The sequence below is a fragment of the Anser anser genome (assembly GCF_964211835.1).
Source record: "Anser anser genome assembly, chromosome: 4".
In the NCBI taxonomy this organism is placed as follows: domain Eukaryota; kingdom Metazoa; phylum Chordata; class Aves; order Anseriformes; family Anatidae; genus Anser; species Anser anser.
The window spans coordinates 34,980,100-34,999,561 of NC_139724.1; the positions used below are offsets into that span (position 1 = coordinate 34,980,100).

A 19,462-nucleotide genomic window follows, 5' to 3' on the forward strand; every position below is an offset into this window, starting at 1 on the left:
TAAGTAGTGTTAAGGCAATGAAATGCTGTTAAAATTAGAAAATTAATACTTCTTGAAAGGGGAAAAATCTTTGCATAATGTTGGTATCGCAAATAACGGCGGTTAAGTTTCTGCAGTTTTAACAATATGATGATGAACTAATTCCTTTCAAGAAAAAAGAAAAGTTGCTGTTACCTGTACACAATTTTCAGAATAATGGAGAATATTTTCAAAGTAACGCGTGACCACTTAGAAAATGGGCATGCATCTTGCTCCCTGCCTAGGGAGAGTGGCGTGGTGGGTGGGAAGCTTGTTTAGGGCCTTTTTTATAAGAAGGTTTACTTTCCTTTACGTATTCCTCTTGCTGTCTGCCATGGAGGTTGGTGCAATTACGGACCTGTTTATTAGTCCCGCATCCCCTTCCTTCTGTGGAAGAAACTTTTGTGATGCTTTTCTCCCCGCTCAGCCCATCCTTCTGCGTCCCCTCTGGCGACCGTGCAACAAGCTTGCGTGGCTGTGTAAGGGCAGGTCTGTGCCCAGCCCTGCAGAACTGCTGCTTTCTTTCAAAGCATCATTTCTAGCACTGAAGGATAAAGAGAAACCCTTGTAGATCACCAGCCTCTCCTGCTTTGCTGTCCCTACAACATGACAGTGTGAGGTCTTTGGTGGTGCCGCTGGCACTGGCCGCAGGGTTGTGCTGGTGCTGCCCAGTTGCCCCTTTTGGGGCAAGGCGGGGGCAGGAATTGGGGTCGTTGCAGTCTGTTGGCTCATTTTCTCTCTGAACCGATAGGACTGTTGTATCTGTGACACCTTCTCCCTTGGTTTGATTGAAACTGGACAAATGGTTGAGAAGTGATTGATGGGGCGGGAAGCGGGACTGGCAAGCAGACAGACGGGGATAGACAGAGTGAGCGGATACGCCTTGTTTCCTTAGGAAATTAGGAAATTTCCTTAGGAAATTGCACTGTCCTGTCACTTATTAATTTTACTTTTTTGTGTATGTCTTTGATAGTTATGGAGACAAAAGGATACCACAGCTACCCAGAAGGCTTAGAGATGGAGAGACGGTGGGGTCAAGTTTCTCAGTCTGTGGAGTATTCTTCTCTAGGTGCTGGAGAGCAGGCTCGTGACAGTAACTATATGGAGATAGTAAACGTAAGCTGTGCTGCTGGCGCTTTTGCGAACAGCAGCACTCCAGGAAACAACAAAGAAAAACCCGAGCTCCTCTCTTGCCTGCAGCAAGACGGCAGTCAGCCTGGTGTTCTGCCCTCTGACATCAAAACCGAAACAGAGTCGAAGGAACTGTCAGCAACAGTGGCCGAATCTATGGGTTTGTATATGGATTCGATACGAGACGCTGACTACCCCTACGACCAGCAGAACCAAGGCAGCCCAGGAAAGATCTACCAGAATGTGGAGCAGCTGGTGAAGCTCTACAAGGAGAATGGCCACTGCTCCTCTCCCCTCCATGGCGCCAGCAGGCCCTTGAGGTCCTTGATGTCGGACTCGGGAAGCACTATGAATGGCGGTGCCATGCACGCTATTGTCAAAAGCCCGATCATGTGTCAAGAGAAAAGCCCTTCGGGCTGCAGTCCTCAGAACATGACTTCCTCAGTGTGTAGTCCTGCTGGCGTTAACTCTGTGTCCTCAACTACTGCTAACTTTGGGAACTTTGCCGTGCACAGCCCCATCGGCCAGGGAACTCCTTTGTCACGCTCGCCTAACGTTGAAAACCGGGGGTCGATGTTGCACAGTCCCGCACATGTTAGCAACGTAGGGTCTCCACTTTCTAGCCCTATAAGTAGCATGAAATCACCAATTTCTAGTCCTCCCAGTCATTGCAGCGTGAAATCTCCCGTCTCAAGTCCTAACAATATCACTATGCGGTCTTCTGTGTCCAGCCCTGCAAACGTGAACTCAAGAAGCTCTATTGCCAGCCCTTCCAATGCCAACAGGTCCACTCGTTCCAGCCCAGCGGTTAGCACTGTGGGATCTTCGATCTGTAGCCCCATCAACAGCTCTCTAGGATTCCCCGCTTCCAGCACGCCGGCTGGACCTAGCAGAAGCCAAGAGACTGTTCCCAGTCCAGAAACAAAAGATAAGGGTGCTCAAGAAATCCCATTTCCCAAAATGGAGGAAATGGAGAATGCCATCTCAAACAACAGCCAGATGAACCTCGTTCAGTTCATAAAACCTGAGCCAGACGGTTCGTTCGGTAGCGCGTGCATTGGAGAAAACAGTAAAATAAATCCCGATTCCCCTTTTTCAGTACCAGTGAAGCAAGAGTCCACTAAACATCCTTGTTCCGGTGCCTCTTTTAAAGGGAATCAAACAGTAAATCCTTTTCCATTTACAGATGGCTCATACTTTTCTTTTATGGATGACAAAGACTACTACTCTCTTTCTGGGATTTTAGGACCACCTGTTTCTTCATTTGATGGAAATTGTGAAGGTAGTGGTTTTCCAAATCCAGGCCTCCCTGTGGGGATTAAGCAGGAGCCTGACGATGGCAGCTATTACCAAGACAACAGTATACCATCCTCTGCCATTGTTGGTGTAAATTCAGGTGGACAATCCTTTCACTACAGGATCGGTGCCCAGGGCACGATATCTTTGTCGCGGCCGGTTGCGAGAGAGCAGACATTTCCGCACTTGAGCTCATTTCCTTCCGTCAGCACGCTAGTGGAGACCTGGAAATCGCATTCGGAGCTGGCATCCAGAAGAAGTGATGGCTACCCAGTTCTAGAGTACATTCCAGAAAACGTGTCCAGGTGAGCAAGCAAGTTACTGCTTTTTAACACGTTTCTGTGTTAATTAAACAAGATGTGAATTAAAATGGGGGCTGGGGTGGTATTTCGCAGGCTGATGTGTAATTCTGTTTGCATTTCAATTCCTATTGTTAGATTGGCTGGTTGCTTGCTATATTTTACTATGGCTTTAATAAAAACAAAGTGATCGCTTTAATATTTAAAAAGAACATATTATATTCTATTGTTATTAGGTTTGAAAGTGTAGCTCTAGTATGTTTATGAGCTCTTACTACTACAAATGTTGCTTTTCCCATAATGAGAGCTTAGCAAAATTGCTCTCATGTGTCCCATAAAGGGTATTCTTCCTTAGCTGGTGCTCGAATGTGTTGTACCACAGATGAAATGTTGAGATGAGTATGAGATGGTAATGTCAGGAATCCATTTTTTCAAGGATGCATGGTTGTAAATTTGCACCAGGCTTCAACTGGTTAAGTTTAAAAACTAAACCTTACAAGCCTGTGGCAACGTATTATTTCTGTATTGTAACTGTAGGAACATTTGGTTTGTATATATAGAAAAATGCCTCCAGAAGGAGGAGGGCTGTTAAAACTTGACGCATTTGAAAGGGATAAATGGATGAACTGATCTCCTCACTTTTGGTGAAAGAAATATGCAAGTGTCCTTTGATTTTGTATCTCTTGGCTGATTCGTGGAAGCACATACTTCTCCAACAAACAGGTGTTCATGTATTTTATAAGGACACTTAGTTACATAAGCTATTTAATTTCACAGTCAATTTTACAAATTATTAAATGCATCTGGCAACATGACCGAGTTACAGTAGCTACATAGCCTCTTCATGTGTCAAACTGGCTGACCCAAGGTTTGCGCTAAAGCTCAGTGAAATAGCTGGTAACAGAATTTGCATTTACCTTTCTAGGTCTTTTTTATTTTTTTTCTCTTTGAAAGATAACACAGCTTCTACCTTATTCTTGGATTGGGGTGAAGAGGATGAGTAGCTTTCTCTATTTTTGTATGATTTTAAGTATTTCTGGAAAAAATAGTGTTACAATGAAAAACATAATACCTAAAATAATGGTGCTTTGGGGGAGGGAAGACTATCTATTGACCTAGAGTTCACAGGAGGAAAAAAATATTTTAAATATTTGCATTTTATTCTCAGACCTGTCCAGTATCTCTGCAATCTGCTTACCAATTTGCAAGCCGTACTTTACTTTTTCTCTGTCTATTTCAAATATCATCTGTAGAGAATGTACTTTTTAATACGCCTTTCTTAAATTGAAAGGGTTGTATCCCACCTTCGTGCTGAACTTTGCACATAGCTGTATATTTGTTATCATCTGTGCTTGGATCAAATGTACTTTCTGGATGAAGGAAGATGAAGTTATTGTTTTCTAGTTATTTTACCTGATGAAATTTTCATAAATTGCATTATTTATATAGCGAGAAAAGTTCAGCAGAAGACTGATGGGTTGTCTGAAAACAAAGGCCCAGTGTTTAATTGCCATTGTGGATGAGCGCTGTTACTTGGGCAGCTAGCTCCTGCCACCCGTGAGAGCTCTCGTATGAGTAAGTGCTGCTCAGGTTGAGTCAAGGTTGTCATCTGCTGCAGGATGTCAGTCGCTGCACGGTAAACAGGGAAGTACTGGTAGGAGCAAGGTCATCAATAATTATGTTTTTAATGGCAGTTTCTCATAAGGCTTTTGAAGGAGTACCTTCTGATCTGACATAACTCCGTGGTAGCTCTTCTCATCTAGTTTGCCTCTGGACCAGTAAATGGATAATCTGTCATCAGGCTTGATGTGACTGTACTTTCCTACCTTTGTTTTCTAAGCTGATACCTTAGTAAGATATGCAGCTGAGTGTAGTTGTTGCTTTTCATGATTATAGTCCTGAAATTTTTAGCGCTCAGAGCGATTACTGCATGTGTGGAATTCTGTTTAGGTGGTGGTGATCTGCAAGGTTGCAACACGTCAGACATCCTGATCTGTGTTTCAGATTAGGACATGTGTCATCATTTCAAATCTCTAACTCAGCCCCATTATTTTACTAAATGTTACTGTTAATCTGCTTGGCAATGGCTTTCTGCTAACAGGTGCAGCAGGGGACCTGTGCGAAACCCTTTCATATTTCAAAATAAATTAATGTAGAGGTCACCTTAGCAGTACAGATTTGAATGCGTAGGTGCCCGTTCAGATATTTGTCTACTGACAAGTCACAGAGGCTTGTAAAAGCTCACTCTACCTAATGAGCCTCAAATTCATCTTCACCTTTCTACTTATTTCTGTGCCGCGTTCCAGCTAAAACCAAGGAAATCATGTTCAAGTTTGTTCATCCTCCAAAGTGCTGTAACAAAACATGTATAGTTTACAGCATGTATTTCAGCTGTCCCATGTCAACAGGGTATTGGGATGACAATAAAGTCACTTTGTCTTCTTTTTTTTCCCCCCACCAGCTATGCTTATCCTACAATATAAATTGCCATAAGCAAACACTAAGATGAAGGGGGAAAAAATAGGCTACATGATTCTCTAAAGCCAATAGATGATCCACATTGAATATATTTCATTTTGACAGCATTATTATCTGAACCTCGATATTGTACACTTTTTGATACACTTCTGCCTTGCAGCTTACATGGTTGAAGGGCCTGGGTGACCAGGAGTGAAGAAGGTTTTTCAAAATGGATATTTAGAACATTACTAGAAATAGTTCTCTTTTCCTATTAGAATATCACCTGTTATTAAATTGGTGCTTTCTAGAGTCAATTATATTTGCTGATAGTTGTCTAATAAACATAGTTTAGGCATTTAAAATGTCTTGTTATCTTACTGAACAAATACCCACTGTAAAATGGAACATTATTTTTTTTCTCCTTTTCGTTACTTTTATTTGATGTGGGCAGTTATGGTTATTTTTAAGGTGGATGGTGGTAACTTTGTTTATAACATTGCAATTTGCAATGTTTGGGGAAGGAGAGCTTCTTAAGCAAAAAAAAAAAAACACATTCCCCTATTTCTTTTGACATGTTTCCTATGCTAATATGCGTGCAGAACATATCTTTGTCTTTGAAAGACTGAACATGTTTTATTTTTAATAGAGGGTGAATCATACCTGTGTGTCTGTGTATGTAGATCCCCCCGCCCCAACCTCAATGAATGACATTTCTAAGAAACTGGTTTATAAAACGAATAATAGCAAAGTGGGCTTGAAAAATAAGGTATGTGAGATCATGTGATGTCATTGATGAAAATCTGCACTAAGAATCCAAATAAGATTTTGCTTCAAGGTGATTGCTTATCTGAATCAGGGTATGAGCCTGAGACTCATGATCATGCCAATTATGTAATTTTCAAAATGGCCCAGGAAAATGTCATGGTTGCTTGAAACAACAGTATAAATTGAGGAGGATGACCTTTCTGCTGCGTTAGTTCTTACCTAAAGCTTTTTCTGCAAATGTGCCTTTTCCCTCTAATTTCCATATTAACTCTTGTATGTACATACTCGCTTTTCGCAGCAGTTGTGGTGCAAACCCAGGGCTGATGTGCTTACTGTGGAGTCTTTGTGGCAGTTGCAATTGGATAGTTTTGAAATTTGGCTAGAAATCAGACACTTTGGTGCCATTACCTGTTAACGTCTCCTTGCGCAGCCTTGCCATGCATCTTCCCCAAATCTGCTTTCTTCCCAGGCCAGGAACAGGTGTAGGGTCCCTGCCAAGGAGGGGAGGACCTCTGGAGATGGGTGCATCTCCATGCTGGGGAGGTCTGGGAAGACTTTTTCCCTATTCCCATGTGTGATGGTGATGTGGGGGCCACTGCAGATGCAAGGTATTGCTTGCTGAGACAGGTGACAGATGAAAGGGAATCACGTGCTTTTTTATTTTCTCATGATTCAGCAACAGCTGTGCTCAATACCTTTCCAAACTTTTACATTGCTTTTTTTATTTTTTTTCTTTTTAAGTCCTTTTCCCCGATGGCTGTAGGGAATGTTGTACCATTTGCTGATCTGGCACATACTTTGTTTTGTTTTCTATCTTTTTTCCTATTACTGTTTTTAGTAATAATAGTAAATCTTTCTGATTTTGATTTAGAAGCTAAACAAAAATGCCCCCAAACCTATTCTTCCAAGGTGGCATTTAACTACATGTTTTAGCTGGTAGACAGGTCAAAGAATTGAACTGAAAGTTGAAATCTAAGCACGTAATTGAACTGACTGGAGCCTGGGTAGTCTGAAAGGAATTTAAGATACAAAGTTATACAGGTTCCTAAACAGTGGTTTGTGTTTGCTAGCCTGTTTATCCTGGTGAGTCACGAGGTGTTACTGTTTCAGCAAAGGTTCGCTGGTGTGATGTAGTGTGGGATAATTCACACATTTACACCATGTTGTTGCTAAATAATAAATTTACTATACTTATTAGTTGTTAGGTTTTAATTGTTATCATTCAGACGAAGAGGTATTGTGAAATAATGTATTGATATTCTAGAGTTTAGATATGCTAAAATCAGTTGAAAGACTGTCATTGACTTCTTAGGGTTTACGGTCCGATCTTTGATCAATGTTGACAGTGTTTAGGGACTTCTTACACCTATCTGTTCCTGAGCGATTCGCATGGATCAGGACATTTTTTTGGCTTTGGTGTGTGGTCCAGAGCCTGCAGGCTGGGCTGGGTGGTACATTTGCTGCTCAAAAAAAGATAACAACAACAACATAGCCTTCGTTTATGCGTAAACCTCACCGGCTTGAATGGGTGATTCGATTTAAAATCAGATTTCAGGCTATTGCAAGTATTTTCTGTAAATAAACTTTTGTGTTAAAAATTATCTAGAATAGTCACTTATCAGAATGATACCTGCCAGAGAGATAAAGGTCTGGTAAATATTATTTTTAGAATTTATGATTGGCCTTCACCTCTGTTTATTTGCTGATGGACTTTATGGGAAAAAGACCAAGCTGTTAAAATATTCTCCATGCTTTGGTAGGGTTGTTTTCCCCTTTAGCTTCCCATAAGTTTCCTGTGCAACCTTTTTAACAGTGTTTCTTTTATCTTGTACACTATAACCTTAAATCTGTACTTTTCTTGTTTTAAATTTAGAACATAATACTTGTTTTTTGTAGTTTAATGTACAATTTTATGTAATTTTTAACAGTTCTGGGTGTAATCTTGATATAACAGGAACCTCTAAATGTGTCTTTATTTCTCACTTAAAAAATTATGAGCCTGCATTAATAAATCAAGCCAGAAGGTCTAAAGGTTCTCCTCAGCATACCAGCATGCATTTAACAGCCTTGTACTTCCTACAGCTTTGTTTATCCTTATTTTGTTGAGGGTGCTCTGTTTTGATTTGCTCATCTTAGTGAGGAGTTCAAAATCTGTATAAAGTATCTTTTAAAGTTACTCCTAATGATGCTTTATTTTTCTCTTAAATTATACACATCAATTATCTTCTGTCCTAATGGCAGAGAGAAGTCCACATTGCTGGAAAACTTGTTCCATAAACGAGCAGATCTTTGAAATCTGTGGGGATAAGAGCTCTGTTCTTAGTCCCTGTGCCATCATCTGCAGTTTGGTTGTTTGGGGGGCGAGAGGCATAAATCATGTTATATATTACTGAAACATTTATGTGGTCAGTTGATACTGCTGAACTTTACAAAACTTGGCTGTTAGAAATTGTTTTGTCATAGGAAACAGTTACCAACTATTATCAAAATAAACTAGCTTTTACATCACTTTTGGTGATACACAATATCACTGTGATATGATCTCTTGACTGTCCTCTGGAAAAGGGAAGGTAGGATCATCTTTGTGCACAGGTGTTAAAATAAGCAAGAAGAAGAAATTTTGATTATCCGTATTTTGACAGTATGGGTCCATTGCTTTTAATGAGGACTGGAAGACACTAATATCTGAAATATTACCATACAGTGAAATGTTCTCATTCTATTGTATGGGATTTGCATTGCAGTTATGCAGGTGAGCATCCGTACAGATTGTTGCAGTGGTATCAATAATCATGCAGTACTCATATTGTCTGCAGAGGGAGTAAATTGTTAAGTTCTGATTCAATAACCTGTCCTTATTCAACAAGCACTTAGCATTAATGGAACTTAAACGTGCTCTCAAGTGCTCTGCCCGGTTGAATCAGATTTCTGTGTATGTATTGGTGCTTTGCTGAACTTAGGCTTGAGTAGAGATTGCTGTTGGATGTCATCTGCAGTTGACCAATATATTGTTTTCAGTGACGAAACATGCTGTTGGGCAATGCCCTGGAGTCTAGTCTGGTCTGACGCTGTTCTTGCCGTTGATTTGGGCATGGTGTGTGTGTTATATGCGAGAGCCAGATTGGTTTCCTGATCCAGTTCACTCTGAAGGTCTAAAAACTGACGGGTCAATGCACCTCGGTGAGTGGCGCGGTGTGACACGGGCATGAGAACAAACTCAAGGGACAGAAAGGGAAAGGTGCCTATGAAATATCACAAGTGCATGTCGCTGCTCAAAGTTAATGCAATGTCATGCTGTAATCTCAGCATTTGTATTTTCAGGGTATGCTTTTCAAAAATAGCTTCTGTTTTTTAACCATAGATGTCTGTATATATCAATGTCTGTGAACATAGTTGTAGAACCTGGAGTTATAATGGACTGATTTCAATCAAAATCCCTTGGAGAACAGTGGAGTGTTGTGATTTCAGATTTAAGCCCTGACAGGTCAGAAAATGCTACAGTGTAGGGTGAACATAGAACCTTGACTTGTTCTCTGGTGAATACGTGTGACAATATGGTCTGCGTAAGAGTGATAAAGATGTCTCAACAAGGGAACTAAAAAGGGACTATGAAAAACAAGTATTAACTATGCCTAAGTTTAGTAATTTTATCCACTCTCATGTGTAGCGGGTCGCTACGCAGTGCTTGGTGCTCAGCATATGAATTACCTGACTTCAGCTGCAGTCTCCTCCAGGTGGAATAATCTGTGGAAAAAAAGCAAGGAGCATTTCCATTGCATGCAGCAGTCCAAGTCTCTGCAGCAGTTACTGGGCATATTTGAATGCACCCTAAACAGACCCTTACATGACTTGACTTCTGCCCTGGTAGTGCACAATGCAGGGGAAGGTCACCGCTTACTGGAGCTATGCTGCAGCCCCCTTCTTTCCTTTCCTGCTGGAACCATGTTGGTTTTGCTGCTGGAGGAGACATGCTGACCTTGGAGGAAGGCATGGTTTTTTTTATTTTATTTATGCCCCAGGGGAATGGCTTCATAGGCCAGAAAGTCCCTGATCCATGCCAGCAGATCTCAACGTGGTCTGCTTCAGTACCACTACTAGTAGGAGCAATAGCAGCAGCTCTTGGCTTTGTGCCGGGCTGTGCCTGTGCTTAGGAGTTGTCTGAGGACTTCCCATAACACTTTGAAGCAGGGTGCATGCACATCTTTAATAATATGCAGGCATCTATTCAGGAGCTGTTTTACAAATTCTTAAGAGTTAATGTACTTACTGGACAAAGTTTTCAAGTAAGTTGTCTCTTTAAATAGGAAGTTTAGATTAATATATATATTTATTTATTGTAACTGAGATTTATTAACAAGAATTACCAGTGCTTAACGATGTGTTTTCTGAAGGGATGTGATCTGGGTAGTCTCCCTCTGTTTTACTGAAATTACTGAAGTAGGATTAAAAATAAATAAATAAAATGGTGATTCTGGATTCGTAAAAGAATATCTAACATTGGTTTTATCTATTCAGTATGTGAAAAATATTTTTCAAGGCAGTGTTTCTTTATTGAGTCGTGTTATAACAGAAGTTTCCAGACTGTAGGTAGATCACAAGAGAATAAGTTGAAGTTGAATTTTATTTCTTTATCTTAAACTGTGAATTACAGTCCTGCAATTGCATTAGAATGTGTTGTTAGCTGCTTGCTAAATTAAATCTCTGTGATTCTGCAGTATGTAAGCAGCAGTGCTGTGCATTTACTTCAGGAAAAAAAAAATCTTACATTTCATATTTGGAGGTGAGGTAACTTAGGGCTAATATATGAAGATATTTCTTTAAAAGGAGAAAAAAAAAAGTAAGCTTCAGTTGGAATATCTGAACAGAAACTTAATCCAGTATTTGTAATTTTACATATAAGAATTTGTATTCTCTCTGAAGATGCATGGTAATGCAGCTGATTATGGTTAGTGATAATTAATAATAGATCAAAGAGTTGTAGCCCTGAGGTTGAAAAGTAAATTTCAGGCTAATTGCTGAATGTTTCTGATGATTTTTGTATCTCTTCACTCATTTACATTCTCTTTTCTACATGATACATTTTACGTGCATATGGAGGTGTAGTAAGTTTTTGAATGGACTTTCAGACTGAAATTTGGAATGATCACATTAATCTTTTCTATTCTGCTTTTCTTTCCTTGTCTGTTTTTGAGAAGTAGTGCCCCAAGTTTTGAAAAATGATAGCTTTATAAACCACTTTCCCCACAATTTGGCTTCTGAAAAGGGGATTAAAAAAAATAAAACTACCATTTTCACACGTGTCGCGGTGGTCTGTTCTGTGTGCCTGTTGCCTGTGAGTGAATTTTGATGCTAAACTGGTGGTAATCTTCCCGTGTAATTAATTAATTAATGGTAACAGATCTGAATAACTGGGCACTTCTGGGTCTGTGGTAGGAAGATGACGCTTTGAATTATGAGTCCCCCAAATCGGTTTGAGCAGGCAAGGCAGCACTTTGCTCAATGACCTTTCGGCTGTGCCTTGCTTCTCGGTGGCAGGTTGATGCCACGTAGGAGACAGGGCAGCCGCTAAGCTCTGCCGGCACTGCCCTGCCTCACCGGCGGCTGCGTGCACCCGCGTGCATCCCTCAGAGCTTGCGCAAGCCAGCCGCGGCCGTGTACCTGTGTGACTGCGTCACCCCGCCGTGTCCTCACCCAGTCCTGCGCTCCCGGAGCCCTTGGGGAACTCGGGTTTCGCAACCCATGGGTCCTGGTTTACTCTGGCAGCGTCTGGCCATGGAGAATCAATCATGTTTGTGTACGTGGCTCTCCGTTGGTACTGCTGTGGGTCAGGGAGTGGGGAGGGGGCTCTTTGGTACCCAGTTAGCAGCACACCCTCGGCCAGCAAGGCTGGAGGCCAGACCCAGCCTTCTGCATACATCTCACATTGACACCCTCAAACTGGGAGCAGGAGAGCTGTCGCCTCTGGAAGCAAGCCTTGAGGTTGGGGCATCGAGATGGGGACTTGAGTTCAGGTAGCTGCCCCAAAAGGCCGGAGGCCCCACTTCCAGCACCACAGAAGGCTGATCTTCAGAAACTGGTCATGCACGTCAGGTGTTTTGAAGCCTGTAGTGCCGGGGACCTTGTAAATGAAGGTGGGTGGGAAACTTGCCCTGTTTCCAGGAAGGCTTTATGACCTGTCAGTTTTGGTGTTTTAAATTAAATGAAATTTGTGCTCAAGAGTGCAGTATGAGAGAGTGGTTAGTGAGCTGTTCCTCCAGTGTTAGGTAAAGGTCTACTTTGCTGCCTCTCACTTTATTACTTTTCAAAGCTGTTTGGATAAATAAAATTATTGATAATAATAAAAATAAAAAGACTGCACAGATGTTCATCCTGGGATGTGTGAAAACTTCCAGGAAAAAAAAAAACACCAAGTCACATTTGAAGACAATAAATATAGGATTAAGGTTGGTGTGTCTAAGGATCAAGGTCCATTTCTTTGTGTGTTTTTTCGTTTTGTTTTAATTTTTGAATAGAAAATAAACACACATCACAGTTCTGGCCCATTGGGCAGGGGATGCTGTAGGTGTTTCTTTCCGTAGCTGGCAGGAGCCGGTGTCCCAGAGCTGGGCACAGTCCTGCGTTACGTGCCGGTATACGCATGAATGTTTGGCAGTAGATCTGCCCTCTGGAGACACCTGTGTGGATGGGGGAGAGTTACCATGCCCAGGGGGGTGTCCCTTGGCTCTCCAGGCCCCCCCCCCAGGCCAACAGGGATGCTGGGGGCATTGTCCCCCCAGTTCTTGGGGACTGCCCCCCTGTTGGTCACTTGTCTGCTTGGCTTTAGCGGGGGGGAAGGCTTGCAGCATGTTTTGCTTTTCTGCTTTTGCTTTAAATTTGTTTGTTTGTTTATCTCTGGGCACTAAGGCTTTCTTAAGTTAATAGTTAAAAACAAATATTGGCAAATAAGCATTCCTTAAGGATTATATAGAGTTAATAAACGTGACTGGCTTGTCAAAATTCAGCACTGAACCTTTGTTGTAGGCTGTCCCGCTGTAAAATGCATCAAGTAAAACAAACATTTCTGTTGGATTAGCTCTGCGAACCCTTTAGGATGTTACCATACTCTTCCTTCAGATGCACTGTAGGAAAATTGAATCATCTAAATGGACTCAATTAGAATTTTTAAATTCTTATTTTAATCTGAATTCGTGTAAACTAGCTGGAAGATGAACAAAGTGAGGGTTAGACATGTCAGCTTCTACTCAGCGTATGGAAGTAAATATTGGAAACGGTCCAGAGCTTTATGACTGCTGCCAACTAATGACATAAGATAATGTTGCAATGAAACAATGTACTTGATTTGCACTTGTTTCCCAACTAACCTTTCTGTTTCTTGAGACTGTTTGGAATTTATATTTTTCAAGATTTGACAGTAAAAAGTAGATTAGGCATTGAAATTTTTGACTGATTAAATATGTAGTAATGACAACTTCAAACTGCACAAGCAGATAATGAGATAAAGGACTGTTACTCACTTCATATTAAACCCATTTGGTGGAAGACGCAAGAAGGATGAGTGTTTTGGATGGACATATAATTTTAAAAAAGGGAAAAAATTAGAGGAGCTAATTTATATAGAAACACAAAGTGAAAAGAGCAAGTTGCTGATTTGCTGTTGTTATTTTTTGTTTTGGTTTGGTTTTGTTGGGACCACAACTGCAGCCATTGTAGGTCTGCAAACAGTCCTGTGTTTCCTTTCTAAAGGACAAGAGTTAACTGTGTGCAGAAGGCTGTTAACAAATTTGCTAGACACGTGTTCGCATTTTTATTCGGATCAGAAATGTGCTTTTGAAGTGAATCTTCCAGTTGCCCCCATTTTGTGTGGGGTGGCTGTGGAGTGAAAAAAGAGAGACTTCTTAGAGAGCAGTGCCTGACAGAAGTGCTTCAGGAATTGCTTACGGCCCTCCAACCCCTGATGGCTTCGGCCTGTGGGACCCTACTGGAGCTGCCATGGTCCCCATCCTGCAACATGAGTGGCGTGGGTGGAGGATGCTCGGCACCAGCCTCTCCTCTCTCTAGAGCTTTGTATTGCACCATACTGTCTAGTAATGGGGATGCCGACGGTGTGTTTATTGCGGTTTTCACCTGCTAACTCAAGCATTTGTAATTGAAAAAAGATTGAGTTACAGGCAGAGAAAATCATTCCAGAGAAGAGTTGGAGGCACTATTTTCAGCAGATGTATTTATGTTTCTGAGCTATATCCAGAATGACCAGAATACCTGCTTACTCTTCCTTCTCAGCCCTCCAGAAATCTTAGAAACAAGTAAATTAAATCCAGGAAGTAGGAAATGAGACTGAAGTGACAAAGAAGTTCTATCCTGGTGTTGGTTTTGCTTTGTTTGTTGCTGAACTTCACTTCTTTTGAATTCGTTGGAAGATCTAGATAAGGTCTGCAGATATTCTCATTTATTATATACTAATCTGCAAAGGGAAACGCAATTTTTTTTTATGGTAGACAGTTTAGTGAAGTACTTCCAAGCAACTGTAACTTATGCAAACTAATTTAACAAGTTAGAATTACGGTTTCAGGAAAAAATCTTTTTTTTTCCTTTTTTTATGTAAAGCAAACTTTTTGATTTGCAACTAATTATATATTGCAGATGTCTGATAAATTAATTTTAATATAAGGCTAACAGAGTCAGATAGGTGATGTATTAGTGGCTTGTAAATGATTCACAGCTATTAACTCTGTTTATAAGATAAATAAATCAGTACCATAATTCCAGGATCTAGATAAGTTTTGAACTCATTCACCACCTTACTAAGAGGATCTTCCTTTTTTTTTTTTCATTCCCTCTGTACTATGATGAACAAGATACTTCATGTCCTCCAGTGTTAATCCCTGTCCTTCCACCTGTATTAGCCCTTTACACGATCTCAAGTTACTTCAGGTTCTACTTGCTTCAGTACATACACCTGATGTTGTGCTTATTAAAAGGGAGATCTTGCTAAGGCTCAAGCGAGGTGCATGAAGCTAACTCTGGTGCAGCGTGGAAGACAGGTCTTCCGTCTGCCAGATGGATGTTCAGAGTTTGGAGGCCTGAAGAGATGTCAGCTCTAGCCCTGCTTTTGGGTGGTAGTTGTGATATGGGGGTTGGTGGGTGTTCATGGGGACTTCTCTATGCCAGCCCCAGCAGTGTCTATCCCCTGATCAGAGTTAATGGGTATTAGCTTTTTTTTTTTTTTAACATCATGAAGTGTACCCCAGACTCTGAGGTGGTATTGATGTTGGCCTCACATCAGTAAGTCAGTAGAAATGAATGCAATTTTCATGCTGAGTAGAAAAAATATTCAGGACAAAACAGGAACAAGCTTGAGATCAGGAATGCAGAAGTGTTAAGAAATACAATTTAATGGAAAGGAAGAGTAAGATTGTAGGAGCAAGGAAAAAAGCAGGTATTGGTACAAGATGATGTAAGCTTAATACTGTGCACCAGATCCTAGGAAAACTTACGGTTTTGTCACCAGCACTAAAAATTGAGAATATTCAACATCTCATTACTTCAGCTTAAATGGGATAATTTGACTGATTTTATAGGTATATTTCATATAATCAGGTTGAAAGACAGCAGTAAATACACACATTTCACATTTAGTACAATCTAGCCTTTGACATTTCACACGGGCAGACTAAGGTGCCATCTACCTCTGCACGAGGTTATGAGAGCTGATGATGGAATACATTAAATAATCCGTTGTTCAAAGGACAGAAACGTAACTATCATCCGCCACTTTTAGAAAACCTTGCGTTAATGATTTTTTTCATTAGGTGTGCAGAAAAACAAACAGTAGAGCAGAACTTTATGTTCTTCTCTGTTTCCTTGTCTGCGCTGCACAGAACATCTAAAATACCTGCTCATACAGGTTCTGCAAATGGAAGGTAACTACATAGCCACAGCTTAATCGTGTTCCTTACGTATTATGTTAGGTCTGCAGATTAAGAAGGGGAGATGACAAGAGTAAATTTAGGCTGGGACTTCTCCGCCAAGTCCTCAATGCTCCCACCAGTAGCACGATGAATTAGTCTGTTTCTTTAGAGGCTTGAAGTAAATATTGAGTCGGGTTTCCTAGCAACAATTGTAAGGTTAAGTAAAAACCAAATTTGCCAGGTATTGCTTCCAGAGCACACTAAACTTTTTGTTACAAAATTTTTGCTTTTGGTGCATTATCTGCAGTATGAAATGCTCAATGAAATCTGTTAGTATTGTAAATAAAGAACTTCAGAGAGTCTTATGTCCAAGGACACGTCACCTAAAATATTATTCTTACTTTGGGACACAGATTTTCTTTAGGCACAGTACAAATACACAGCAGAACTAATGAGGGCTAAGCTTAATGTGAGTTCTGCAAGTATTAGCTGTGTGTGTATAAATAACATAATAAAAATAAAACCCACTACATATCTTCCACTGTTCAAGCCTGCCAAAAAAAAAAGTTCTTATTTATTGTTGGTTTTGTCAAAGTAAACAAAGCCATGATATACAGGTCTAAACTGGATTTGTAATGACAGGAGAGAAGATCAGCACCAGTACTTTCTAAAGTGACATGAAAGCAAAGGATTCATATTCTTTTAGCCTGTTTAGTAAATTTCATGCAGGGACCTCTACAGGTGCTTTGGATTTTAAGGTGTGTACCCACCTAAGACAGACCTGTTCTGGATAGAATGATTTCCCCTGGAGACACATGCAGGCCTGGAATTTAGGTTAGCCCAGGACAGATAGACAGATAGCGGAGGGGAGCAAGGAATGGAAAAATTTGGTTGGCTGCTTCCAGTCCTAAGTTTTTGAGTCTATAAATAGAGTCTATCAGAATATTTCTAGTTAGTTCTGGGGAAAGTCAGCTGCTGTGCTGGGGATTGGCTGTGCTCCCAGAATAAGGAGGAAAAAAAAAAAAAGTATGATAGGAGGCCTATTGAAAATCTACCAAATGACACCAGTGAAATCAAGAAATTGGACAACTCCTGTATTTGGGCTTCAGTTTATTTTTCTTCAGCCTGTGTCAGCCTGTTCATACTCATACAGTGTCTCTGCCCGTAGCTGCGTGAGAGCTCCCAAGCTCTCCAAGCATGGGAGGTGGGTCTGCATGCAGCCCGGCAAGGGGCTGTGGCTCAAAAGCTGGGACCACAGCCTCATTAAAAGCGACCTTTGAAGCAGAAGGAAGTGGTATATTAGACCTGGCTTTTGTGCTGTATTGTCCAGCTTGTGCAGTCTGTCCTCTGTCTGGATTAGATGCATTGTATAAAGGGAAACAGCAGAATGCAAGCAAAAGATGAATTTTAAGTTAATAGGATTAAGTTATCATGTAAGTTGTGACTTTTAAATAGAAAAGAGAAATGTCTGCTGATAATTTTATGTGCAAACTCGTTGAAGTATGTTATGATACCAGAAATAGACATTTAAGGGAGTCATTATGAGTTTTTCAAACACTTAAGGTGCTTTCTAGGAAACATAAATTATATACTTGAAAAATACTCTGAATTGAGGTTTAATTACGTTGTATAAATAGAGTATAGGTAACATTTTTTTTATTATTTTTATAGTATTTTTAAAGGTTCTTGTAGTTACAGTAAAAGGTTATCTTTTACTGTAAAAGATAATCTTTTACTGTAACTAACCACCTAAAAGCAAAACTTTTTCCCACCCAATAACTGCAGAAGGATGATTCTTCATGCTGTAAGTGGTCAAATGAATAATGTTATGCATGAAAATTGGACCAGACTACTCTGACATGTGAATAGATGCTCATCTGAATTCATAGGAGCTGAAATTATCTTAACAGTAAATGAGATTTTTTTTTTAGTACTGACCTAATACCAGAAAATAAAACCATACATGACAACTGTATTGCTGTTTAGGCTTTGTTGGCATCTCAGTTTTCATTTATCATATTCCAGATATTGGGAAAAGTGGTTATACTGAATGTGTATGGCAGAAGGAGAAAGGATGGAGCATTGTCAGTGCTTCTAAGAGTTTCATTCTGCCTTTTGATGTCTGTAGGTATCACATGTCGGTAAAATGCTGAAATGCTTCTTATAGATTTCCATAAACATTAAATAAAGTCAAACCAGTATTTAAGTTTTTTAAACATTTCTCAATAACTTTTGTTTATATTTGTAATAAATCATGAAACCTATAAGGCACTATTAACTGTTGCATCAGTAGGTACTTCAGTTTCTTTATATTAAGATAAGATCTTGAGCTAACTGATATCCTCAACTGTCTTATTAAATGTTTTTTATTCAAATATTCGTAACAGTAGAATTTCAGACATTCTTAAGTAATTTTAAATGGGCAAGTGATAGGTAAAACTTTCTTCAGATGCTCAACAAAAGTGTTTTCTTTTTAAGTAAATGATATTAATTAATATCTTGTTATTGACAGTTCTTGAAAAAAAATGGGGAAAAATGATGAACGAATATTTTATCTCATTAAGATGTGGGGAAACATCTCTTTCAAAAACTTGTGCTGTTAACATTTGAATCAACAAGGAGGAAAATCTGTCAGGGGTTGAAATCTACTCTCATTAGAATCGATGGCCCTTCTCTGCTCACTTTCTGTAGGACTAGTATTTCAATAGGTATTTCACCAGAGGATGACTGTGGGAATTAAAACTCTAATTCATTCTGACTGTGTGTTGCCTTGGAGAAATGTTGAGGAATATCTCATCTGTGGAGGGAGGAGGGGAAAATAAACTTACGTACAGCCAAGGTAGATTTAACTTGGAATAATGCACCAAGTTTTGAGGGGAAAAAAAAAAAGTATCAGCTATGTGTGTCAGTAAGGCTCCAGGAATATTTCAACTTACAAAACCATTTGTCAAAAACCAAAGCATTGGAAAAGGAAGATAAACAACTTGTTAATATTTTATTTCTTTTTCAGATCATTTTCTGTCATGTATTTGGAAACTTTACTGAAATATTAGTCTCATTTGAGGAAGCAGCTCAAAATTCATGTTAACTATTAATTGTGCCGCTTCACAATTTAGATTATGCAAACCTATTTGACAAATTGATCTTGAATGAGATCAGAATAGAGATCTAAAAAGGTGACTGTAAGTAAACCTCATGGTAGAGGATATTTTTTCTTTGAGAAGAAGCAAAACATTTAAGATGCTTGTCATACCCCACCCCACCCCTACCTCCGCAAAAAGCTGCGGCTCTGGATTTAACATTGCTGTATCATCCACATTTCCTGAAGTAGGGTCTGCTCAAAGTTTCAGAAGCACACAGTTGTGCTTTTAAACTAAGGACTTGATCAGTTAGAGCCCTGATGGCTTTGTGCTAGCGGCCCCGTTAGAATCAGTGGGACTGGCCATATACAAAGGCTTTGCTTAAGCCTCTACAGATTGAAAGTTTTCAATGTTTCTAACTTACATCAACTGTTTTATATTATGCTTTCTTTCCTGAGTTGTTCTGGCACTTTGATTTGTGTCATGCACAGCGTGCATCTTTTCA

General features: G+C 40.0%; 1 protein-coding gene across 4 annotated transcripts in view; it reads left to right on the forward strand.

The window, feature by feature from the left end:
- Window positions 1–19,462, forward strand: part of NR3C2 (nuclear receptor subfamily 3 group C member 2) — a 203,338-nt gene that overhangs the window by 2,989 nt on the left and 180,887 nt on the right. For all 4 annotated transcript variants that reach the window (XM_083833622.1, XM_083833624.1, XM_083833623.1 and 1 more), the window contains exon 2: window positions 992–2,750. In XM_083833622.1, the coding sequence (XP_083689748.1) occupies window positions 994–2,750 (1,757 nt within the window). In that variant the 5' untranslated portion in view covers window positions 992–993. The remainder of the gene's footprint in view (window positions 1–991; window positions 2,751–19,462) is intronic.